General features: G+C 48.7%; 1 protein-coding gene across 1 annotated transcript in view; it reads right to left on the bottom strand.

The window, feature by feature from the left end:
- The window catches only part of ESPN (espin), a 116,084-nt gene extending 90,743 nt beyond the window's left edge, over positions 1-25,341 (bottom strand). Inside the window, exons 1-2 of the mRNA XM_066637267.1 lie at positions 25,039-25,341; positions 17,072-17,265 (exon numbers count right to left, since the gene is read on the bottom strand). Of these exons, the coding sequence (XP_066493364.1) occupies positions 17,072-17,265; positions 25,039-25,341 (497 nt within the window). The remainder of the gene's footprint in view (positions 1-17,071; positions 17,266-25,038) is intronic.
- Between the last annotated feature and the right edge of the window lie 511 nt (positions 25,342-25,852).

The raw sequence follows: 25,852 nt of genomic DNA, 5'->3' as shown, positions 1-25,852 counted from the left end.
ATTGACCCTTAACCAATGAGCCAATTACACACTGACAGCAAAATCAGGCAGTTGCCTGAATGCAAAGACAATAGGCCACCAATAGGCCAGGTCGCATTTTCTTCTCACTTGGGGGGACCCCCCAAGTATACAGTAAAAGATAAGCTGGCAACTTGTAGAAAATAAAAAGCCAGAAAACAGTCCAATGCAGACTGAGCATGCTCTGTGTCCCCCCATTCTTCCAGGAGACATGGATTGCCCACATATATGTTGGGGGGAGGATGACAGCAGCAGCAGAATATTGGTGGGGGAGAAAAGGAGTTGATCTGCTTGAGTCCACTGTGCATTAGGGTCAGGAAGACACAACCTTCTCTTGCAGATCCCTCTTGTATATCCCAAGTTATTACAAGATTTTTATCCCATGCTTTCTCTTTATGGCAGCAAGGCACACAAGGTGCCAACAACCCAAGCTGGGCACAAGCATCCCAGGCTGCAACAAACACCTGGGCACCCAGATGCAAGGCCAGGCCCAGATTCATTCCCTATGAATGCCCCCTTCCAAGGGGAGTATCATCCCTTCCAGAACCAGCTGACTAGCCATGACCTGGATCACAGATCTCCTAACCAATGTAAGTTCAATTTGTAGAGTGAGTGTCATCCATATGTTGATGGCACCCAAGTTCGAGGCCCCAGATGACCTCTTCCCAGCAGTTTCATATACTTTGGGGGACAAAAACTGAAACATGGGGGACCCTAGAGGCTAGCAGCCAAGGAATTGAGCAAGAGTCCCCCAGCACCACACCCTATTCTGAGGTTCACACTCCAGGAAGGAGTGAAGCCATTGCAAGACAGTGTCCTCAAGTCCCACCCCGGCAGGGCAATCCAGAAGGACACCATGGTTGGTGGTATCAAAGGTGGTAAGAGGTCCAGCAGAAGCAACAGGGATGCATTTCTTGTCCAGTTCCTGGTGTAGACCATTGGCCAAGGCAACTTCCGCTCCAAGACACAGCCAGAAGTTAGACTGCAATGAGTTCAGATATCAACCTCACTTAGGAGTTCTTGGAATTGAATTTAAAACCCAAAAAACAGGGACGTTAAAGACTGGCAGATAATATTCCAATACAATGGGGAAAAACAAAGACCTTCTTCAGGAAAGAGTGAACTACTAACGCAGCAAAGCATCTCTCTCTCCCCTAAAGAGAAGGTGTTAACTCTCCCTACCAACTCGCCCAAGCCCCCCGCCCCCCACCCCAACAGATCTTGCCAGAAAAGAGGGACAAGAATCCACTGGGCAAATAGATGGCCTCACACTTCCAAGGATCCCATCCACATCTTCAAAAAATGCAATCCGAAAAGAATCCTAACAAGACCAGCAGATGCGGAGCAGTGACATGCAGTCAGGGGAGTTAGAGCCTCACCAGACCCAACAAGGAAAAAACAAGTCCAAGGGCTCAACAAGTTTTTAAAAAGTTCCTTGCCTTTCTGCACTGCACCTTCTCTAGCACAGTCCATGAGATTAAACAACATACACACTCATTACAATACTCAGTGAAGCAGCCAATTTGCTGCCATCATGGCTAGCTTCCAATGAAAATAACCAGCAGGGTGCCTGCATCAGCAATCTCTGGGGAGGCAGCAGGAAGAGTTGCCTCCAGCAGGTTAGGCTGTAACCATGGGTGTCTTCCAATTCAAAAAAATCAGGGCAGCTGGCTTCCAATCAAAAAACAGCAGGACACCTGCATCAGCAAGCTAAGGGGAGGCAGAGGGAAGAGTTGCCTCAGCTCTGTTTTTAAAAAGCCATGAAAAAATCAGGGAGCCTGCACAAACAACTGCTCTGTATAGCACCAGGACAGGCAGCTTTTCTGTTGCCATGGGGGTGTGTTGCTGAGCTCTCCCTAGTTTCGAGTAGGGGAAGATGTGAGTTTTCAAAATGTATTTCGGGGGGGAGAGGGGATGTGTCTGAAACACATTAAGCTTAAGAGCACATGAAACACATGAAGAGCACATGAAGCTCATGAAACACATGAGCTTAAGAGCGGAGTGAGTATGTATTGCCTGCCTAGGCCTGGACCTCACCGCATGTCACTGATGTGGAGGGTACATGAAACAGTTCTGTTAATGTGGAATCTAAGTCATGACAAAAGCAAGCAGTTTTATCCACAGTGACTAGCAAATTTCTTGCAGTGGGTTGCGAAGTCATCCACCACACCAGTGGTTCCTCAAGGGCTCCCTTGACCTACTAGGCCATTGGGTGTAGCTACGATCCTATACATTGTATAGGGTTTTTCATGAGGATTCTGCAGCTCTCCTGGCTGGTATCCACGATTCCCCTGGCTAGTTTCCACCAGGGCTTACAGTTTGGGAACCACTGTGCTACACCCCTGCACAGGTCCAGAAGTTAAAAACCCCACAAAAAAGCAGGACTAGATGGCTTGCCATCAACCCAACAGTGGCAGAGATACATGTATCCGCTGACATCACGGAAATAGATGAGTTCAAAAAATGAGCTCTAGACCATACTCAATCACATTCTGTCTTCCTCTACCTAATCAGGGCAGGGGTGGAAGGAACAGAGATAGGATGCAGTACTCTCAGCCTTGAGACTGAGCCACCTAACTTTGGTCTCCCGAGCCACCTAACTTCGTTGTGTGCAACAAAATCAGTTTTTTGGAGTGGCAAGAGAACTGTGTCACCAACTCATGGCTACAAGTCCCTCCTCTTTAAAGCTGATGGCCTCCCCCGTGTCACCTTGTGGCATCAGGAGCTCAAATTTCAAGGGCTGGTAATGGAGAGCAGCCTTGCGGGAGGTACTGCGAATAGAGAGTTCTTACCCAAGAGTGAATAATTCATGCCATTTCTTAACTAAGGAGGGCAGGTGATCCCAGCCAAAGCGAGTACAAAGAGCAGGAGAATGACATTAAACAAGGAAGGTCTACTGGGGCTAATCCATGGTTAAACAAAACTCTATTTAAAGCTGGGAGCCCTCGAAAATCTGCTGGGGGGGTTGGGGGTTCCCGAGCATGTGACGGGGCTATTGCACATGGGCTTGTGTGTAAAAGTCAAAATTCTGTGCCAGGCTCAACTTGCCTAATTGGTGCACTTAATTTTGGTCCAGCTAGTCAAGGGAGAAGAGTCAAAACAAAGGAACCAAGCCACCCCCCATACTTCTAACAAACATTAAAAAATAGTTGCAATTTAAAAATTAAAATCTTTTGACTGCAACACCCCCAAAATATCAAGGATATTTTTAAGCACTTCTTGCAAAAAAAAATGTATTTATTTTTTCTGGATGTATTTATTCTGGATGTACATTCTGGATGTATTTATTAAATACAGTCTGGATCTCTCCAGACTGGCAGAATGGGCAGCAAAATGGCAGATGTGCTTCCATGTCAGTAAGTATATGCACATTGGGGCAAAAAATCAAAACTTTACATACCGGCTGATGGGTTCTGAGCTGTCTGTGACAGATCAAGAGAGAGATCTTAGGGTGGTGGTGGACAAGTCGATGAAAGTGTTGACCCAATGTGCGGCGGCAGTGAAGAAGGCCAATTCTATGCTTGGGATCATTAGAAAAGGTATTGAGAACAAAACAGCTAATATTATAATGCCGTTGTACAAATCAATGGTTAGGCCACACCTGGAGTATTGTGTCCAGTTCTGATCGCCGCATCTCAAAAAAGACATAGTGGAAATGGAAAAGGTGCAAAAGAGAGCGACTAAGATGATTACTGGGCTGGGGCACCTTCCTTATGAGGAAAGGCTATGGCGTTTGGGCCTCTTCAGCCTAGAAAAGAGGCTCCTGAGGGGGGACATGACTGAGACATACAAAATTATGCAGGGGATGGACAGAGTGGATAGAGAGATGCTCTTTACACTCTCACACAACACCAGAACCAGGGGATATCCACTAAAATTGAGTGTTGGGAGAGTTAGGACAGACAAAAGAAAATATTTCTTTACTCAGCGTGTGGTCGATCTGTGGAACTCCTTGCCACAGGATGTGGTGATGGCGTCTGGCCTGGACGCCTTTAAAAGGGGATTGGACAAGTTTCTTTAGGAAAAATCCATTACAGGTTACAAGCCATGATGTGCATGTGCAACCTCCTGATTTTAGAAATGGGCTATGTCAGAATGCCAGATGCAAGGGAGGGCACCAGGATGAGATCTCTTGTTATCTGGTGTGCTCCCTGGGGCATTTGGTGGGCTGCTGTGAGATACAGGAAGCTGGACTAGATGGGCCTATGGCCTGATCCAGTGAGGCTGTTCCTATGTTCTTGTTTTTATGTAATAAATGTAGAGCCTGCCCTTTTCCTTAAAAATGCTCACCGATCTGTTTGCAGTGCCCTCACTTGCCTTTGCTTGCCCTTGGCGATGATATCACTTCAGCACATCACTTGGATGCATCCAAGTGGCTACGTAGCGCTGCAATTGGCAACACTGCAACATTCCTGATTGGGCAAGAGCAGCCACACAAGTCCAGAAAGGAAGGTGCAGTAACAGTAACTGGGGAAGGCACTGAGTGCAGAGATGGAATTTAAAAAATGCAACTACTGCATTAACACAACATGCTTTGGAAGAAGAAATATGCCCTGATTGAAGATCCGTGTGGAAGCACTGCTAAGGGGGAGAGTAAGCCACACACTTTGGTGAGAACTGTTGCCATTTTGATTAAACACACACGCTTTCAAGGAGCAAAATATAGCACCCCTTGCAGAGATCACAGTTCTGCCACCAACCAACGCTTCTCCCGCCATCTGCTACGCCCCAGCCCTCCCGCTGCTCTCTGCAATCACATGTCCCCAGGTCACCTGCCTGCTCTATCATAATCCACTTAGTTGACTTGTACTTACCTGTATGGACTAATCTGGGGAGAGGGTGGGAGGGAGGGCAGAGGAATATTGCGAAGATTTCCTCCTAAAGCGGCCACAGGCAACAACAGATTTCAAGCAGGCGTGTAGCCAGCAGCTCTTAAAATAGCAAATAACACTTCCTACTGCCTCTAATCTAAAATTTTGCATGCCCAAAGATCCTGAATTCAATACCTGATGGCGTTTCCAGGACGGCCTGGGGGAGATCTTGTTTGAAAGCCCTGAGAGAGGCTGCCAGTCAGTGGTCCAGACAATCCTGAGCTCACTGGATCAAGTGTCTGACGGATCAAGGCCAAAGACTGAACAGTTCGGGGTGCCCCAGCTCTGGATTTCCTGCAGTGAGTGGGAGATAGACTGCATGCTGTATAAGGCCCCTTCCAGCTCTGTGCTCTTGAAGTCCTTCAGAGGACTTGGTCCCCATATATCTGCTTCTTGGATGTATCACTCAGGCAGCAACTCATGCAGAGTAACAATAAGCAGCTTCCATCAAAAGCTGGGTAACTGCGTATCTCTGTATTGGGAGCGACTGAATGATCCAATCACACCCTATGCAAGGAACCCAGAAACGTGTCCTGTCTGTCCAACCCCTCCCATGGAAGCCAACTCCAAGAAAGAAAGACTGGGATGGTGAATCACACACACACACACACACACACACAGAGGTGTTTGTTACGTTGATCCAGGGCAGCCCATTAACACATGCTGGTCAGTTCTTGATGCTGCAGTCATAGAGCAAAGGGAATCTTTGAGCAGACCAGCCCCCAATGGAAATGAAATTTTTCTCTGGGAGTCCATAATAGCCCAATCCACCTCACTTGGATGCTGGATAGGAGCTGGATGACATGCCACAATTCCATTGGCGCTTGAGAAAAAGTGTAGCAGGCTGGCCCAGTCCTACAATTCAGTAACTGGAGAATCTCAGCTTTCATTTCAAAACAAGAGGGCAAGTTTCTAGTCCTCCTCATTGGTGTGGGAACGCCTATGGAAAACCCAGAAGCCAACCAAGTAGCTGAATCCGCAAGGTCAGGGTGGGACGTCGGTGCCTTGCAACTGACTAGTGAAACTGGAATTGAGCAAAGAGACTTTTACGCAAATTTGACCCATTGGCATCTTTCATTGTGATCTCACTATTCTAAAGAAAATAACTGCAAGGAAAAGAAATGCCATAAGGCTACATGGCCACCAGTTTGCATAACAGGTAGGGGATCATTTTTCTGGGTTGCAAAAGTTCAAAAACAAAAAATTACCAGGCTGAAATATCCTAACTATACCCCAAAGTCTCATCCAATACTCCTCCCAATTCCTGATCCTCATCAGTCCCCAGAGTTAGATACTTTGGGGTGGTTGGGAGGGAAGCAGAGAGTCTATTTTGAAAGCAAAATTGCAACTGCAATAAATGCATGATTTAGTCTTATGCACTTGAGGTTTTTTGTATTTTTAAGTGAAAGAAAAACAAGGGAGAGAACAAATCAGGTGCAAAAGTCTTTAACCTTCTCTTGTTATGATCCCGATATCTTTATATCCTTTAAGCTACCCTTTGCACTGGAATGGATAGCAACCATTGGTAGAAGATACACCTCCTGATAAGGGGTGATGTTTTGGGCAGGGCTGTGATGTCGCAGGAGAGGGTTATATATTCTCCTTCCCATGTACCAAAGTCCCGATCCTGACACACACAGATTGCGGTTTTACCTTGAGCCACTGCAGTGGTCCATCTAGATTGATACCCTCTACACTGGCAACAATTCCACAGGGTATCAGGCGGGAAGAGGGTCTTTCCCAAGTTGACCTGAAGATGCTGCCAAGGACCTTTTACATACACAGCACGGACTGTAAAGCCTCTCCCCCAAGTATAGATCTTCAGATGGCAGCTGCATCTGAATCAGCCAGTATAGTGACAGGAACTGACACAGCAGCCCTCCACGGTCCAGGATTTCCCTGGTCCAACCTGAATACGAACCTGGGACCAGCTCTAAGCAAAGAAGATGCCCCAGTCTCCACACCTGCAACTATTCAACTTTGTCCCAACAGGTTTGCAAAACAGTTCCCATACAAATACTTCAAGGGTGAGTAAGCTGTTAGTTGGCACGGGTCAGCTCTAGGCTCCCAGTCCTGCTTATTTATAGGTCAGCCATGCTGGCTCATCATGGAAAATGAGATTAAAAGGCCCATAAGCTGCAGAGCACAGATTCACCGGGCCTCCCTGAAATGGCTGGGGGCAGTTTTGCATCCACCCTTGAGACAACTTCTCACCAACTCTAGAACCAACCCAGCCTTGTTGGGAGCGGTGGTGGAAGGGAATTTCACACACTGGGGACTGCTATTGAAAAGGCCCCCACCCTTGTGGCTGCCAACTGCACCTTAACTAAGAAGCAAGAAATATGAAATACTTATATTTCTCCTAAAATATAAATTAATGACATAGGCCTGTATAACCGGGAACTGTGGAGTGGGGGATCAGGGAGCCAATGTAGAATAGCTCCAACACAAAAGGAAATCACCGTATGTGTTCAAAAATCATCTAATCACATTCTTTCTCAGTGAACAGTTGGCCCAGATGTCACTGGATGTCACTGTCACTGGCCCAGATGTCACTGGTTCTCCACATGCAAGAAGGACTGGATGCTTACCTTTCTCAATCTGAACATAAGAAAAGCCTGCTAGATCTGGCCCAAAGGGACCCATCTCATCCAGCATCCCATTTCCCACAGTGGCCAACAAGATGCTCCAATGAAAGCCCACATGCCGGAGAGAAGGGCATGCTTCTCTCCTACTATTGCTCTCCTGCCATCAGGATTCTGAGATTGACTGCTGCAGAAGCTGGAGGCTCAGCAGAGCCAGAATGTCTAGTAGCCACGAACTGTGATAATCCAATGAAAGGTGAACATGAAGGTGTAGGATGTCCAATATTCTCAAACAGGGCAGACACCTGCACACCCCATAGCTCAGGCCCTGCCAAATGCAGTCTGAACATCTCATTGCCAATCCCTGAGCTACCTGGGACACCAAAGGGCAGCTGGCAGCCCAGAACCTGGTGGACCCCATTTCATGTGTACTTGCTAAATGATGACATTGATATCAGAGAAACTGTCACTTCTCTTGCCAGAATTTGGATGGGCAAAACAACTGTAGATTTTTCATCAGATCGACAATACATAAACAAAAAGTGTTTATTATTCAAATTTGCATAGCGCTTTCTGAAAGGGCAAAGTGCTCCATGTCTCTGGATATACTCCATACACCAGTCCTATAAGGAGAGCATTATTGTCCCCATACTGCAGAAGGGGAAGAATGAGACTGCAAGGAAGAGGCCTGCCAATGGCCACAGCTCTCAATGAAGGCTGCTGTGTTACAGGCCTGCTTATGCAGACCAGTCCAAGAGCGCTAAAATGCACAGACTGGAAAAATCAGAGGAAGAGAAAAGAATCCCTTCTCAGCCATTTTCCAACCACTTTCCTACCTGTTCGCATGCAGAAAATTAAGCAACTGACTTTCCATGTGGCCAAGTTAAGGAACACAAGCCCCAGGTGGCAATTTGTGTTCAACACTACAAGTCCAGAGAGTTCATACTGCATATCTAACCAAAGATTCTGGCAAGAAAAACACATGAGGCTGCCATGCAGAGTCAGATCTTCGGTCCATCCAAGTCAGAATGGTCAGCACAGATTGGCAGCAGCTCTCCAGAGCAGAGATGGGTCTTTTCCAGTCCTACCTAGGAATGCTGCTAGAGACTGAACCTGGGGGTTTTAGCATGCAAACCAGGGGCTGTACCATCACCAAGCTACAGCCCCATCCCCCAAAGGGCAAGGATTCCACAGGATCTGACAATTAGCAGTGTAGAGAAATGGAGCTGGACCCTGGAAATAAAGATTTCTGGTTTCCATATTGTTACACATTTGCAGTTCCAGCCATATCAAAGCCTCCAGTCAAGGTCACCCTCTCCGCTGAACAGCACAACTACCTCCACATGGGGAAAACATCATGGAAATAAACATTGAAACTGTGTTGCCTGCTAACTGGACTCAGGCAAGCCATGTGAAGGGAAGATTCTCTTAGCTTTAGTAAGGAGAGAGCAACAGCTCTTTTCAACCCCAATGCAGCATCTTTTCCTGTGACAAAACAGCAAGCAAGAAAAAAAAACCAAATTAAAAAGAGTAATTCTATGCAGCGGACAAATCAAAAGCAGATCAGAAAAAAAGGCAAAATGGCAGGATAGCTAAGTGTCCCTGAGGCAGGGAGTTCCACTGTCTCTGCCAGAGAGAAAAGAGTCATCTTGCTTGCCTCAGGGACAACTGTACCAAACAGATTCCTACAGCAAGAGGATGGGGTCTGAAGGCACTGGATAGAGTCACCTTGCAGAAGAGAAAAAGGTCTCTATCTGCTCAGGGTTTGGACACAAGGTGGCTGGGAACTCTACAGAGGCTGCCTCAAGTTCCACCACAGAAAGAAAGGCAGGATATACCGTAAATGTTGCTCAAATAAATAGCTGCTTTCCACTTGCTCAACACATAACGTTGCAATTTCAGAGAGAATAGGACTGTTCATGACTAAGTGGAACCTCCATATAAAAGAGTAGCATACCTCTGAATACAGAGACCTGGGGACAAATGGGGGGACACTGTTCATCTTGTGCCCTGCAGGTGAGCTTTCAGAGGGATTTGGCTGGCTGCTGTTGGAAACAGACAACTGGCCCGGATGTGGTCTGGCCTGGCAGGGCTCTCAAATTCTTGAGCAAAACCAGGAGACATGACAGCACCTCAACCAGTCTCAGGATTCTCATCTCATGAGGAAACTGACCTTGTGTGCTGTATTCCCCCCCTCCCCCACTTCCCTGGGAAGAAAGAGCAACCAATACTCCCTTGGAGCATTCCCTCACCACTTTGTAAAATTCTGCTCTAATGTGCAGCAGAATCACACAAGAAAGTTGAATTCTACTGAGTGAATTATTGTTCCCCAAGATTATCAGCAAGGCAAAGAATCAAAATCAAACCATTGCTTTCTGAAGCCACACTGGAGCCTTCTCTGGTCCCCAAAAGACTGATGCTTAGATTACGAAAAGGTACGAATGGCTCAAGTGTGAACCTTCTCACTCAGCTTCCAAGTCAGGAGAAGACAGGTTCAAATGGCTTGAAAGCATGGAAGCAACAAGCAACCTCTGAAGGCCAGTCACACTGTGCTCAAGACTTATTAACTGATCACACTTGACACAGAGACATGACAGAGTTACCTGCCCCAGAGGAGACTGCTTGGAAGGAGGTCAAACTAGAGCAGTGGCTCACAGAGATGTATCAGGATGATTTGAATATTTGGGGCTCGTGTTTTCAAATGGAGCTTATCCCTCATGGGATGCTAGCGTGCCCCACTGCACAGTGTGGGAATGATGGCCATATCCACAGGGAGTGGCGTAGCTAAGAGGGTGCAGGGGGTAGCAGTTGCACCGGGCATCAAGCTTTAGGGGGGCAACAAGCTGAGCTTGACACTTGTGACCAAAATTGTGAAAATCTTGGTTTGTATGAATAATACCACCATGCTATAGATCATTGGAAAGGTAATTTAATGCAGAATGCAATGAAACAAACTGCACTGGAATATCTGTATTCTATCAAAAGTTACGGTTGATTAACCAGAAAATGAAAACACAACTGCCTTGTGGAACAAAACGTGGATTTGCTTAACTCCAAACTGACCTATGAGACTGATTATTCTGAGTGCCAATGAGATGGTATTATGATTCAGCATGGAACCAATAACTTTTTATTTACTTAATTAAATTTGATTTTGTTGTGGGGGGGGCTGCAAAATCTTTGACCCCAGGTAGCAGATATATGCCTTATCTATGCCACTGACTGGGTGGAGACAGCAGAGCAAGTGGGTGGTGAGCTGCTGGGGGGAGGAGGTGGGTTCCTCCCAATTTTCACTTTTTAAATGTCCGGGCGTGATGTCACTTCCAGCTGTGATATCACTTCCGGGGCAACACTTGGCACCGGGCTACACGATCATTAGCTACGCCACTGTCCACAGGCTACTTTCACCTGTTTGCACTCCACTTTTAAGCCAAAGGCCCGTATAGTCCAACTTCCCATATCCCACAGTAGCCCACCAGCTGCCTCTGTCAAACCCACAAGCAAAAGAGGAAGGCCACCCCCTCTGCTGTCATTACGCCCCTGCAACCAGCATTCCAAGATAGCCTGCCCCCAAACATGGAGGTTTCACACAGCCATCAGGACTTGTAGCCACTGATCAACCTCTGGTCCTCCATAAATTTGGCCAAACTTGAAGTCAGCCAAGCGATGGCTCATCACTACATCTTGTGGCAAGGAATTCCACAAGCTAATTATGCTTTGCCTATCCTAACTTTGTCTATCCTAACTCCCACCAATGAGTTTCATTGGATGACTTGGTCTTTGAGTTAAGAAGAAAAACTTCTTTCTGTCCACCCTTTGTCCCATTTTTATAAGCCTCAATCACATCACCCCATATTTGCTCCCCCCCCCCCCCGGCTAAAAGGCTATAAACAAGGCATCTGGTCATTTTGCTTGCCCTCTTTTGCACTATTTCCAACTCCACATTCTCCTTTTTGAAATGCAATGCCCAGAACTGTGCCAGACATTCCAAGCACAGCTACACCATGTATAGTTCCAGTCAATATGGTCCCAGTTCCACCCCTGTGCACCACAATGCATTCCCCCCTCCCCAAAAAGTCTCTGAAGCCACCTACGGCTCTCCACTCGTCCTGAACATAAAAAGGGAGCCACTCCAATGCCACTCATTGGAACAGGCCAACCTCCCTGAGAGTGGCTTAGTCCATTTACATAATCTCCGGTTGAAACAAAGACAGCTGTGTTATCGCCCCTCTCCAAAAGCCCCATGTGCAAATCCTCAACGGTCCTGCGTCTCCTGGAGAGCAATATTTCCATCAAGATTTAAAATTCGCTTTGTTGGCAGACCGTTACAAAGGACAAGCAATTTGACTTCCCGCCACAATAAAACTGTCACACCAGGATAAAAGCTGGTGGGGAAGAGGGGACTGGATTGTGAACAAACAGAAACAAATTTTCACACCAGTACAACCAGGTGCAGCCTCTCTCTGGTGTCAGTGACTGGACCAGCCTCTTTGCCTGGTAACACCACACAAGCAACACAGGATCTAGGCTCTGGCCACAATCCCTCATTGCCTGAAACCCTGGAGAGCCACTGCCCGCTGGAGTCCAGCAATATTTAATTGGATGGACTATTAGTATTGGCAACCTTCAGTCTCGAAAGACTATGGTATCGCGCTCTGAAAGGTGGTTCTGGCACAGCGTCTAGTGTGGCTGAAAAGGCCAATCCGGGAGTGACAATCCCTTCCACACCGGGAGCAAGTGCAGTCTGTCCCTGGTCTGTCTCCCTGGCTATGGGCCTTCCTTCTTTGCCTCTTAGCCTCAGACTGTTGGCCAAGTGTCTCTTCAAACTGGGAAAGGCCATGCTGCACAGCCTGCCTCCAAGCGGGCCGCTCAGAGGCCAGGGTTTCCCACTTGTTGAGGTCCATCCCTAAGGCCTTCAGATCCCTCTTGCAGATGTCCTTGTATCGCAGCTGTGGTCTACCTGTAGGGCGCTTTCCTTGCACGAGTTCTCCATAGAGGAGATCCTTTGGGATCCGGCCATCATCCATTCTCACGACATGACCAAGCCAACGCAGGCGTCTCTGTTTCAGCAGTGAATACATGCTAGGGATTCCAGCACGTTCCAGGACTGTGTTGTTTGGAACTTTGTCCTGCCAGGTGATGCCGAGGATGCGTCGGAGGCAGCGCATGTGGAAAGCGCTCAGTTTCCTCTCCTGTTGTGAGCGAAGAGTCCATGACTCGCTGCAGTACAGAAGTGTACTCAGGACGAAAGCTCTGTAGACCTGGATCTTGGTATGTTCCGTCAGCTTCTTGTTGGACCAGACTCTCTTTGTGAGTCTGGAAAACGTGGTAGCTGCTTTACCGATGCGCTTGTTTAGCTCGGTATCGAGAGAATGTGTGTCGGAGATCGTTGAGCCAAGGTACACAAAGTCATGGACAACCTCCAGTTCATGTTCAGAGATTGTAATGCAGGGAGGTGAGGCCACATCCTGAACCATGACCTGTGTTTTCTTCAGGCTGATTGTCAGTCCAAAATCTTGGCAGGCCTTGCTAAAATGATCCATGAGCTGCTGGAGATCTTTGGCAGAGTGGGTAGTGACAGCTGCATCGTCGGCAAAGAGGAAGTCACGCAGACATTTCAGCTGGACTTTGGATTTTGCTCTCAGTCTGGAGAGGTTGAAGAGCTTTCCGTCTGATCTGGTCCGGAGATAGATGCCTTCTGTTGCAGTTCCAAAGGCCTGCTTCAGCAGGACAGCGAAGAAAATCCCAAACAAGGTTGGTGCAAGAACACAGCCCTGCTTCACTGGACTAAGGGTCCAATTTTGAGAAGGCAATTCTCATGGATAAACTAGCATCCAGAAACCCACCAGGAGCCCTGAAGCATACTAGACGTCTTCACATTTGCTTCCATGGTGCAGAAATCAATAGCCTAAGGTGGCAGATTCTGATATACAATCTTGCGCACACACATACACATGTATGACGGAAAGCCAAGCTTCAATTATAGGAACAAAAGGCCAAGAGATGCAAGGAGAACCAACACATTTCTATACGAACCTCAATATTATGACAGAGCCACCCATTCCCAAAAGCGGCTCTTGGTGACTCACAATCTGATTTGCTATACTGGTTTAAATCCAATAAGGGAGCCCAGTTGGATGACACCAAGGTGATCTGAATGGGTCCAGTACACTGCTGACCATCAGATCTCTCTCCAAAGCCCAAAAGCAGGAGAAGGAGGCAAATTTCTCTCTCTCTCTCTCCCTCTCTAGCAATGGTGTTCAGTGGTAGACTGCTTTTGAACCAGTAGGTTCTCTATAGTCATTGTGACCAAGGGCTGCTCAATACTGGTGATGTTCAGAGCCTTTCACAGCAACCCCTGCCTGCTCCCTGAAAATAGGGAGCTTTCTGCTTCCCCAAAAAACTTAAGGGGTCAGTCAAGCCAGGTGGTCTCTCTGATGGACCACTGGGTCAGCCATGGATACTAAAAGATCCCTCATATCTGTCTAACCCCCTTTTAAAGTCATCACGGTCTGATGTCACTTGCCAGGCAGCGGCATAGCCTTCCACAGGCCCCACTCACCCACCCCAGCAGCCAACGGCAGAAAAGTAAAAAGAGAAAGACAGTCATGTTAAGTGTAGTTCAACATAGGATCTAGTTTGGCTCTTGCAACCAGTTTAGTTAAAACCCAACAACAATCCTTCCCCCCCCCCAACTTGAAAGGCAAGTGGAAAAATTAAAAGGGAAGGGTCTACTTAATTCTCCATCCTCTGGCTTTAAAGAGATCCATACCTTTTCCCAGCAGAAGGAGAGATACTATTGGGAAGGCAGAAAAATGGCAGAGAAGATTAAACAGCTGCCTCTACCCCCCCCCCCCCACTGCAGCCTCAGTTTTACCAAAGATCATACTCAATAGATGACTTAACATCTCAAGTATATCACCTGGTCTCACCTTTAGGTGTCTGATAAAGTACCAGTCATCCCAATGGAGCTCTCCAAGGTGCTGTAAACAGAGTCCACCTTTGGCCCCAAATAATCAGCACATGTTTCATTTGCACTCAAGTCCCCTCTCAGCTGTGCTCTGTACTTTGAAAGTTGCTCAGGCCTCTGCTTTGCCTGCAGAAGATCCCAAGTTTAATCCTTAGCAGCCTTTGCCAGTAGAGTTGGGGGGGAACGCTTGGAAGATGCTGCCTGTCAGTATCTAGAACAGTAATCAACCCTTTTCATCTCACGGCACACTGGCAAGGCACTAAAATGGTCAAGGCACACCATCAGTTTTTTGACACACTGTGCTGTCAATGGAGGGTCACATCCCCCAATGGTCCTCTTGATAAATGACCCTCTCCCAAATTCCCATGGCACACCTGGGTACCATTCACGGCACACCAGTGTGTCACAGCACAGTGGTTGAAAATGGCTGGTCTAGAACATCGATTTTCAACCTTCCTTATCTCAGGGCATATTAACAAGCCGATAAAATGGTCAAGGCACACCATCAGTTTTTTGACACACTGTGCTGTCAATGGAGGGTCACATCCCCCAATGGTCCTCTTGATAAATGACCCTCTCCCAAATTCCCATGGCACACCTGGGTACCATTCACGGCACACCAGTGTGTCACAGCACAGTGGTTGAAAATGGCTGGTCTAGAACATCGATTTTCAACCTTCCTTATCTCAGGGCATATTAACAAGCCGATAAAATGGTCAAGGCACACCATCAGTTTTTTGACCACTGACAAGACACACTGGGCTGCTGGTAGGGGGCTCACATCTCCCAATTGCTCTACTAATAAATGACCCTGCCCAAACTTCTACAGCACACCTGCACACCATCCATGGCACACCAGTGTGCCACAGCACACTGGTTGAAAATTACTGGTCTAGTCAATACCAAGGTAGGCAGACCCAGTAGAACTGAGCTTCCTATGTTATTTTTTTGTTTCATCCAAAACATGGACAGTATTTAGATGTCTGCTTTGGGTACCATAATAAACATTTACAGCTGTCAAACAGAGTCAGACTCTGGCTCAACTAGCTTAGTACTGCCTGTAGAGATTGGCAGCATCTCTCCCATTTTGGGCCCTTAGCCCAAAAAGATCTGTTGGCAACAGCTGTGCCATACAGAGAATTATTCTGGTAGCAAGTTTATACATTAAGGCTACAATCCTAACCACACTTTCTAGAGAGTAAGCCCCATTGAGCAAATTAGGACTTACTTCTGAGTAGACGTGGTTTGGATTGTGCCCTTAGACTCCCATATGGAAAATACACAGAGACATTTTTCGTGTCCTCCATACCGCCCAGACTGGCTTATGCATGGACCTTCACCTCCTCGCACTGCCGTTTCAAAAGGTGGCACTGCTAAACAAGCCCTTCTGCCAAGACACACTGCTTAACGCCAAATTTCCACATCACCTCAGCCTGCAAGCATCAAACACAGGACAACAGGTCCCTGCCCAGGGGAGCTTACAATCTAGATACTGACTCAAGGGAGAGAAAAGAGGAATGGATGGAAGCAGGGGACTCAGATGTGATGGTCTCCGTTTCATATACTAAAGCAGGGGTGCTCACACTTTTTTGGCTCGAGAGCTACTTTGAAACCCAGCAAGGCCAGGAGATCTACCAGAGTTTTTTTTACAATGTTCGCGCCATCATAACATATAACATTTATGTGTACAATGTATGTTGGTGTACCTTGAGCCCCACTGAGTATAACAGGACTTACTCCTGACTAGACATGCCTAGGATTAGGCTGTGAGGCTGCAATCCTAGCCACACTTACCTGGGAGTAAGCCCCATTGAGTACAATGGGCCTTACTCCCGGCGTTTCTTCCCAGAGGCACGTGAAGGGGGGGGGTCGGCACTCTGTGATCTACTCATTTTGCCTCGCAATCTACCGGTAGATCGCGATCCACCTATTGAGCACCCCTGTACTAAAGTTTAGGTACAGTGGGGAATGGGAACCCAAGGCACAGCAGAGACAACACATCTTCCTTTTTCCAATACAATCCACTCTCCGAAGAGAGAAAAACAGAAACAGCTGACTGGGACAGAACGTTTCCACCAGAGGTACTTGGTTTCTGTTTGCAGGGAGCAGCCCCGCAACCTAGCCTCAAAGAAACAAATATGCATAAGAGAACTGAACACAGCCAATTCAGCAAGGGAGGACAAAGAGGAGGTGGCCCAGTTTCTACTCTGGTGGCCAGTTTGGATCCCACAATGGTATGTCACCTTTCCCCAATGTAGACAGCGCAAGGGGAGGGTGGAGCTTCTCTGCACTTCATTTTCCAGGTGTACACTGTGGCATTCTGGCCACAAGGACCTCAAGCAGGTTCTACACTCCTTCCAGCAGAACCACACTCAATGGTCCCTATAACCCAAAGTCCCCAAAGCACATTTTATTTGCAAACAAATATAACTGCTTCTGCAGTCACACCTACCGAGAACTCACACAGAGCTAGAGCGAGGGGTGCAAGTTCCAGGCGCACACACCCCACACTCATGGGCAACCACGGCAAGGCAGATTAAGGACTCTGTGACCCACTCGCCAAGCCAGAAGAACCCCAGTCAACTCAAGCACCAACATCAAGACTTGCCACCCCTGCGCTCTCTTACCTGGGGCAGTGCCCAATGAGGAGTCGTAGAGAAGGGAAGTCGCCTTTGGCTGCTGCGTAGTGAACAGGCAATGCGCCCGTGTCGGTGGCTGCCAACGGGTCGCTGCCCCCAAAGCGGAGGAGCCAGTCGATCACCTCATGGTGGCCAAAGCGAGCAGCCAGATGCAAGATGGTGGCACCGGAGTTATCCGTGTCCTGCGGGTGACAAAACACAGTAAAGAGAGTGGCATTTCAGCAGGATGCAGCAATGCTGGGTGTCCCAGAGTTCCTTTGGAGCAAGACACTGGAAACGAGGCCCTGACATGCTATTGTAAGAGCCAGGCTGAGACTTTCACAAACGCTCATCAAAATTAAGACAGACATAAGGCTTGCAAATAATCCCCCTCCCCAGACTGCCCCCAGGCAGGAAAGCCTGCAGAAGGCACAATCCTATGCATGTCTACTTAGAAGCAATTCTCAATGAAGTCAATGGGACTTACTCCCAGGGAAGCACACATAGGCCTGCAACCTTAATTTGTCTATGGTACAGCCACAAACAAATGATGTAAGAATGAGGGAAAAGAGCAATTGGTCTAGGGCCAGCCCAAGATCTTCCTTACCAAATGCTGCCCCTCCTTACCCAGTGGTGTGCCAGCCAAACCTCCTCCCACTCCCATGAGCTTCCCTCCACACGATGAGAGATAATGACAGGCCTAAGGTTACCCAGGAGACTTCATGGCTGAGTGGGGATTTGAACCTGGATCTTCCATATCTAAATTCAACTCCAAATCACTACAGCATCCTGGTTCAGATCTGCTGCCTGGCTCACATATTCTGTTATGAAAATCAGTCCCATTTAGGGATCCCCTTCCCACATGGATTAATCTTTTGGGTAATAGTTTGTCCAGAGCCATAGCCTTTGACTCGCAATCCTGCCTCTGAATCCTATCTCACAGGGTTATTGTGAGGAACCTTGTACACCTCCCTGAGTTCCATGGAGGAAGGGTGATATGAAATGTGAAAACAAACAAGCAAAACAACCTCCAGTTGGATACACCCCCTAAGGAAACTCAACTACATTCTGGTTGGATATGAGAACGGCCAAGCTGAAGTCACAGCCCTTGCTCATCCCGCAGTGCCAGAACAGCACAGCAGAGAACAGGAGCAAACAAGCACACCAACACATGCTCAGATGGTAGACTGGAAGCCTGAGCCTTCACAATCAACCACCATGAGAACCTACACAATTCAAGCTACTTTGAGCCTTCCTATGGGCCTAGGACAGGCAGGATCGAGATGTTACAAAATAGAGGTAGAAATAGGGCATAAAAATATTTTAATTAAAAATAAATGGTTTGTGTGCTCATAATGGTTAACACAAACCATAAGAACATCAGAAGAGCCCTGCTGGATCAGACCAAGGGTCCACTTAATCCAGCTTCCTGTATCTCACAGTGGCCCAGCAGATGCCTCAGGGAGCACAGAAGACAACAAGATCCCTGGGTCCTGTTGCCAGTCCCTACCTCTAAAACCAGGAAGTTGCATATCGTCATCATGGCTTGTTACCCGCAACGGACTTTTCCTCCATAAATCTGTGCACTCCCTTTTTAAAGACGTCCAGGCTAGGTGCCATCACAAAGTACTGTAGCAAGAAGAGGTTGGGTATGATTTCTGAACTGAGCCTTCAAGGCAGCAAAGAAGGGAAAGATAAACACTAACTGGACTGGACATAAATGCTCCAGTCCTGACAGCTTTATCACATTTTTTTCTCTAAACAGGAAAAAAAATTGCAGAGGGTGATGAGGTGGGTGGTGCAACTGTCAACATACACAAATGGAATTTATGGCTTGTCTGTTTTCCTCCAGCATGGACAGAAGCCAACCCCAAGGGGGAGTAACAGCCCCAATCATATCCACATCAAAAGAAAGAGGACATCTGCCCTTGCCATGTACCAGTGGCGTCACTTGGGTTAGCATCACCCAGTGCGGGAGGCCAGGACATCACCCCTCTGACGGACCTCAACCCACATACGGTGTGGCAATGCCCTGAATGGTGGGTGAGGTGATGCATCATCGCTCCACTCCCGCTGGTTTTTGTGGCTATAACTTTAGATAAAATAGAGATATTTCAACATGGTTTCTTTCACTGCATTCTGCAGGAACTTGTGCATCAAATGATATATAACATGATGGTATTATTCAAAAGATTTAAAACATTTTGGCCAGTAGTGGTGTCTCATCCTAGTGAGGCCCATGCGTGCGCGTCACCTAGTGAGACCCACACCCCCAGCAACACCACTGCCTTGTACAATAATCGGACATTAAAGAGGAGAACTTGTAGCTCAGTGTCAGGACTCCTGATCTGCTTGCAGAAAGTTCAGGGTCAATCCCAGGGGCAGGGAAAGCCCCTTCTCCACCTGAAATCTAGGAGAGATGCTGCCAGTCAGGGTCTAGAAATATTGAGCTAGATAGGGCTGCCATGCTGAGTCAGCTAATTTAGGAGCTCTACCTAGACCATGAACATCTCCTCTAAGAATTCCCCAACTGTATCCCAGCACATACTATTTTGCCACGATGGAAACCACAAGTAATAAGTCAATGAAATCCAAAGCTAGCTATCCACAGAGGAGGCTGCAGTGTTGCACCTCTGCTTGATTTACTATCCTGATTTACTATGCCTTGCTTCCTTCCAGTGAGGATGGTAAAGCTCCTTACTCATTCTTCAAAGGAGACCAGCTTTAATTCAGAAAAAAAAATACACGAACATAGGGCTGTCTCCCTATGTTGAATCAGGTCACTGAAGCGTCTAGTTCAGTATTGTCCACACTGACCATCAGCAGCTGTCTAGGGCGCCAGACAGAGAGAGCTCCAGCCCCATTTGGTGATCTCAGGGATTGAACCTGCATGTGACACAGCTGCTCTAAACCCTGCCCTTTCCTTGACCCACAACAACATTAGCAAGCTTCATTAGAGAGATGTCAAGAAGGGGGACATAATAATAATAATAATAATAATAATAATAATAATAATAATAATAATAATAATAATAATAATAATAATAATACTTTATTTTTATCCCGCCCTTCTCCCAAAAAGGGACCCAGGGCGGCTAACAACATATAAAACAAATTAAAACATAATTTCACAGATAAAAACATATTAAAAAACACATTAGCAGAACCCATAAAAACAGTAGTCAGAAGAGTCAGAATAAAAGAGCATAAAACAGCAGTTCTTAGAGGAATCGGGCCTGTAAAAAAGCAACTAAAAGATATATAAAAGATGTTAAAAAGGCCAGAACGTCAGAAGGCTTGGTTAAACAACAAGGTCTTCAGGCCTCGCCGAAAGGACTCAAGAGAGGGAGCCATTCTCAAGTCAAGGGGAAGGGAGTTCCACAACGTTGGTGCCACTACTGAGAAGGCCCTATTTCTTGCCGCCGCCCCACGTACCTCCTTAGGCGGCGGCACTTGTAAAAAGGCCTTCTCTGATGACCTGAGAGGACGAGCCAGATTGTATGGGAGTAGGCGATCTCTAAGATAACCTGGCCCAGAGCAGTATAGGGCTTTAAAGGTCAAAACCAGCACCTTGAATTGGGCCCGGAAACGAATGGGCAGCCAATGTAGCCCCCGGAGAAGCGGGCTGACAGAGTCAAACCGCCTAGCTCCAGTGACCACACGGGCCGCCGCATTCTGCACTAATTGCAGTTTCCGAACCGTCTTCAGGGGCAGCCCCACATAAAGCGCGTTACAATAATCTAACCTCGATGTCACCGTAGCATGGATCACCGTGGCCAGGTCTGCACGATCCAAGTACGGACGCAGCTGGCGCACCAGCCGAAGCTGAGCAAAGGCCCCCCTAGCCACAGCCGCCACCTGGGAATCCAGGAGCAGCTGCGAGTCCAGGTGGACCCCCAAGCTGCGGACCTGCTCCTTCAGAGGGAGTGCAACCCCATTCAGAGCAAGCTGATAATCCAGCACCTGCATCGAGGATTTCCGAACCAGGAGAGCCTCTGTCTTATCCGGATTTAATTTCAGCTTGTTAGCCCCCATCCAGATCCTCACTGCTTCCAGACAGCGCTCCAGGCCCTCAACCGCCACCCTGGAGTCTGGAGGAAAGGAGAGATAAAGCTGGGTGTCATCAGCATATTGATGACACCCCACTCCAAACCCCCGGATGACCTCTCCCAGCGGTTTCATGTAGATATTAAATAGCATGGGGGACAGAATTGAGCCCTGCGGCACCCCGCACCTCAATGGCCAGGGTGTCGACATCATGCCCCCTCCCCCAGACCTGAGCACAAAACTTTGTGAAAGCCAAATGTAGCAATATTTGCTATTCCCACCCCGACAAAACTGGTTCAATTTAAACACAACAGTCCAACTCCAAAAACTCTCCTTCCTCAAACTTGGAAAACAACTTCCAGAGGGGGTCGGTAACCCAGTTATTTTTTGGACAGCAGGACTGACATAGAATTTTGTGGTACCTCAAAGATGAACACATTGTTTCAGGGACAGTATCCTCCATGTGAATCCACCCACCCCACAAGGTTATCTCAGATGACCCTGTTGCAGGAGTCGGCACCATTAGCTTGGAGATAACTCACAACAGATAACTCTACAGAAGTGGCCCCCAGACTTTGGAATTTGCCCCCTGTTATGTTCAGGATAGCTCTCTCTCTCTTGCTTGGTGTTTTGCAAAGGAATTAAAAGATATATTGCTTTGCCATGTGTTCAGCGTTCTCCTAGAATCTGGACTGAACCACCCAACACAGAGTACACAATTCAAAATAAGTGATCCCATGATCACTTATGACTTACAAGCTTATGGCAAATGTCTCATTTATGTTTCTTGTCCTCCTATATGTCTTGTTCAGTCAATCCCGATACATACCAGGCAACTGGTCAAGGTACTGCTCTATTCAAATAGCCTCAGGTAGTTTACTCTAGAGAAGGTCTCTCTGATGTCCTGGAAGAGGCATTTTGGGACTCCAAGCCCACCCTCACCCCCAGATGAAAGCGACTTGTAGTAAATCCCAGGCAATGTCTACAGGTGTGGATATAATTGGGTGGGGGCCCAGGCTGGAAGTACTATATGAAGCTGCAAAACAAGGAAGTTTTGTGCCCAAGTGCCCAAGATCCAGGGCTACAGAGCTTGTGTCCTGAGTACACTTCTGTACTGCAGAGAGTCATGGACTCTTTGCTCACAACAGGAGAGGAAACTGAACGCTTTCCACATGCGCTGCTTCCGACGCATTCTTGGCATCACCTGGCAGGACAAAGTTCCAAACAACACAGTCCTGGAACGTGCTGGAATCCCTAGCATGTATGCACTGCTGAAACAGAGACGCCTGCGTTGGCTCGGTCATGTCATGAGAATGGGTGATGGCCGGATCCCAAAGGATCTCCTCTATGGAGAACTCGTGCAAGGAAAGCGCCCTACAGGTAGACCACAGCTGCGATACAAGGACATCTGCAAGAGGGATCTGAAGGCCTTAGGAGTGGACCTCAACAAGTGGGAAACCCTGGCCTCTGAGCGGCCCGCTTGGAAGCAGGCTGTGCAGCATGGCCTTTCCCAGTTTGAAGAGACACTTGGCCAACAGTCTGAGGCTAAGAGGCAAAGAAGGAAGGCCCATAGCCAGGGAGACAGACCAGGGTCAGACTGCACTTGCTCCCGTTGTGGAAGGGATTGTCACTCCCGAATTGGCCTTTTCAGCCACACTAGACGATGTTCCAAAACCACCTTTCAGAGCGCGATACCATAGTCTCTCGAGACTGAAGGTTGCCAACAACAACTGCATTTGGAAGCAGCCCTGTCCTACAGATACTCTCAGCAGAGAGCCAGGGCTGACCTGCTCCTCCTAGACAACCTCCAACTTGGAAGGCAAACTTAAGTTTCCTGTGGTGTGAAGTGTGGGAAAGCCAAGTCCCAAAATAGGAGACAGCAACAAGAGATCTTCTTCTACAGCACTGCAGGCCACGTGGGACTGAGCTGCAAGAACACGTCCCTATGTCTGACACACTGATCCCATACACAGGGAGGCTGAATGAGCTCCCTCTCCTCCCACCAGCAGAAGAGTCACTGATGTAGCTACAGAGAGCTTCAGAGAGTGGAACTCACACAGGCCAGGATGGAAGCAACTCTCTCCAATTCAGAAGCCTGACTCACCTCAGCTGCTCCTTCCTATAAAGCCTTTCCCAGTTAACAGGAGAAAAGGAATGACACTTTGTGCTTGCTCAGCAACACTCTAGCCTCTCTTTCCATGTTTCAATCAGCTGCAATCCTTGCCATTTGACAATCTTAGCAAGTGGAACTGAAGCAGACAAGCATGGGCTTCAAGACGGGGGGGGGGGGGAATTCACCCTCTAAATAGTAGGCCATTCCTCCTCTTCCTATTGTTCCTAGAACTTGAACTGAGGGCCCTTATCCAAATCTACCACCACCACCCCACCTACATGAGTCCCTACAATTTTAGCCATACAAATATAAGAATAGCCCTGCTGGATGAGGCTCAAAGGGCCAGCACCCTATTTCCCTAAGTCCCCCATCAGCTGCCTCTGATATGCCCACAAGTAGGGGGAAGGAAGAGCCCCCTCCCCCATTTCTGCTGTCCAGAAGCAAGCTTCTACTGAACCTGATAGTTCAACACAGCCCTCGTGACTGGTGGTCATGAACCTTTCCTTCTGTGAACTGGTCCAATTACTCTTTAAAGCCATCACTACTAGTGGCAAAGAGTTCCACAGACGGTAATGAGGCATTAAGTTAAGAAGTCCCTTCTTTCCCCCCCCCTTCCTAAATCTACCGCAGTTTAATTGAGTGACTCAGCCTGGTTCCAGGTTTGTGAGAAAGGAGAAGGGGGGGATTTATCTCTCCTTCTCTAAACCAGCTATCATTTTATAGCACCGTCTCAATGTTTGTCCCCCACTGTACTACTTTGCATGGTCCACATATTGAAAATACACTGGAAGCAACTGGAGATAATGTCACCGCCAGTTACTTTGTGGGATTGGGAGATCAGACGCAATGCAACAAACACTGGTAAGAGGCTCAGAGTGGACAGGAGGGTTTTTCTGACCGTGTGAAAAGCGCACACTGGAGTCTGCCCACGGAGCTGAGACTCCTACTGCTGCTTGTCATGTTGCCCTGATGGTCTGGCTGCCAGGTAGCAGGTGTGTGTGTGGGGGGGGGATCCCTTGACTACCACCAGACACCACCTCAAGTACCACCGGTTGAGAAACACTGTTTTCTAGGACTCACCCACTGCTCTCAGGTGGGTCACTTGGGTTGCCCCCTTTGGCCAAATTGTGCCCCATAACAACGTTAGAAAAGCCTGTCTACTGGAGGTCAAACCCTCCATCTAGTTCATCCCCAATTTCCTACAATGGCCCCAAAGCTGGCCTGGCTTCTCAGAGAAGCCAACAGCCCCCATCGACCCCCCCAGGACTGCTTTGAAGAAAACTTTGCTGCCTCCTGTCAGCAAAAGAGAGTTGACAGGAAGGAATTCTGCATGTGCTCAGAGGCGGAAGTGTCTTGAACTGGCCTTCCCCTCCAGTTTAAGAGCCCAATCCTATGCATGTCTACTCAGAAGTCTCATCAGAGTCAATGAAGCTTACTCCCAGGAAAGTGGGGACAAGATTGTCGCCTAAAATAATAATAATAATAAACAACTTTATTTATATCCCGCCGTTCTCCCTAAAGGGACCCAGGGCGGCTAAAAGCCCAATCCTATGCACATCTACTCAGATGCAAGTTCCATTCGAGTCAATGGGGCTTACTCCCAGGAAAGTGTGGACATGACTGCAGCCTTACAGACCAATCCCATGCATGTCTACTCAGAAGTAAGCCCCACTGAGTTCAATGGAGTCTACTCAGAAGTCAATCCCATTATGTTCAGAAGGGCTTACGCCCAGGAAAGTGTGGCCAGGCTCAGTCTCAGCCCCGTGGGGACCGCTAAACTCCGCGGAGCCGTCCCGGAGGGGCGCGAGGGGCTCACCTGGACGCGGCAGCCGCCGTGCAGCAGCAGCCACTGGAGGCAGGCGAGGTTCCCGGTGGCGGCGGCGTCGTGGCCCGGCGTGGCCCCGTTGCGAGCGCGCCCGTTGCCGGCCAGCGCCGCCTCCTCCACCAGGTAGCGGAGGCAGTTCAGCTTCCCGGCGCGGGCGGCGTGGTGAGCCGGCGAGGCGCCCAGCGGGTCCCGCAGCGCCGCCGGCCGCAGCTGCAGCTGCCCGTCCGCCTGCAGCGCCTTCAACGAGTCCACGTCCCCCTGCCGGGCGGCCTGCAACACCCGCTCCAGGGCCATGCCGCCCCCGCCCCGCTCCGCTCAGCGCCCGCCCGGGGCCATGCGGGGGGCGCTCCTGCCACGACCCCGAGGCGCCCGCTGCGCCGCGCCTAGCTCGCCCGCTGCAGCCCAGACGGCGCGCCCCTGCCCAGCCCCGCGCGCATCGCGGCTCCCCGGCACGTCCCTCCCGGCTGCGCTCCGCGAGACACAGGCTGCGTCCAGGGCTCCGCTCCGGCTCCGCCCTCCTCCCACGGCCGGCTCCTCGGTCCGCCCCAGCCTCGCGGCTCCGCCCTGGCAGGCTCCGGAGGTCGGGGGAGCAGGGGGTCGCCGCGCCTGGGGAGGAGAGTGTGGGGGAGTCCCTGGGCGGGGGGTGTCTTCAAGGACGTCACCGTACGTGCCATCGCCTCATCCTGTGGCAAGGTGTTCCACAGACTAATGACATGCTTGGTAAAGAAATATGCTCTACTTTCTTTACCACCTGGAGGAGGAGGAGCCTGGCTGGACTCTCATAAGCGCATAAGAAGAACCCTGC

The sequence above is a fragment of the Tiliqua scincoides genome, chromosome 9 (assembly GCF_035046505.1).
Source record: "Tiliqua scincoides isolate rTilSci1 chromosome 9, rTilSci1.hap2, whole genome shotgun sequence".
Taxonomy (NCBI): Eukaryota; Metazoa; Chordata; class Lepidosauria; order Squamata; family Scincidae; genus Tiliqua; species Tiliqua scincoides.
Note: the sequence above shows the minus strand (reverse complement) of the source record. Positions and strands in the feature narration are given on the sequence as shown.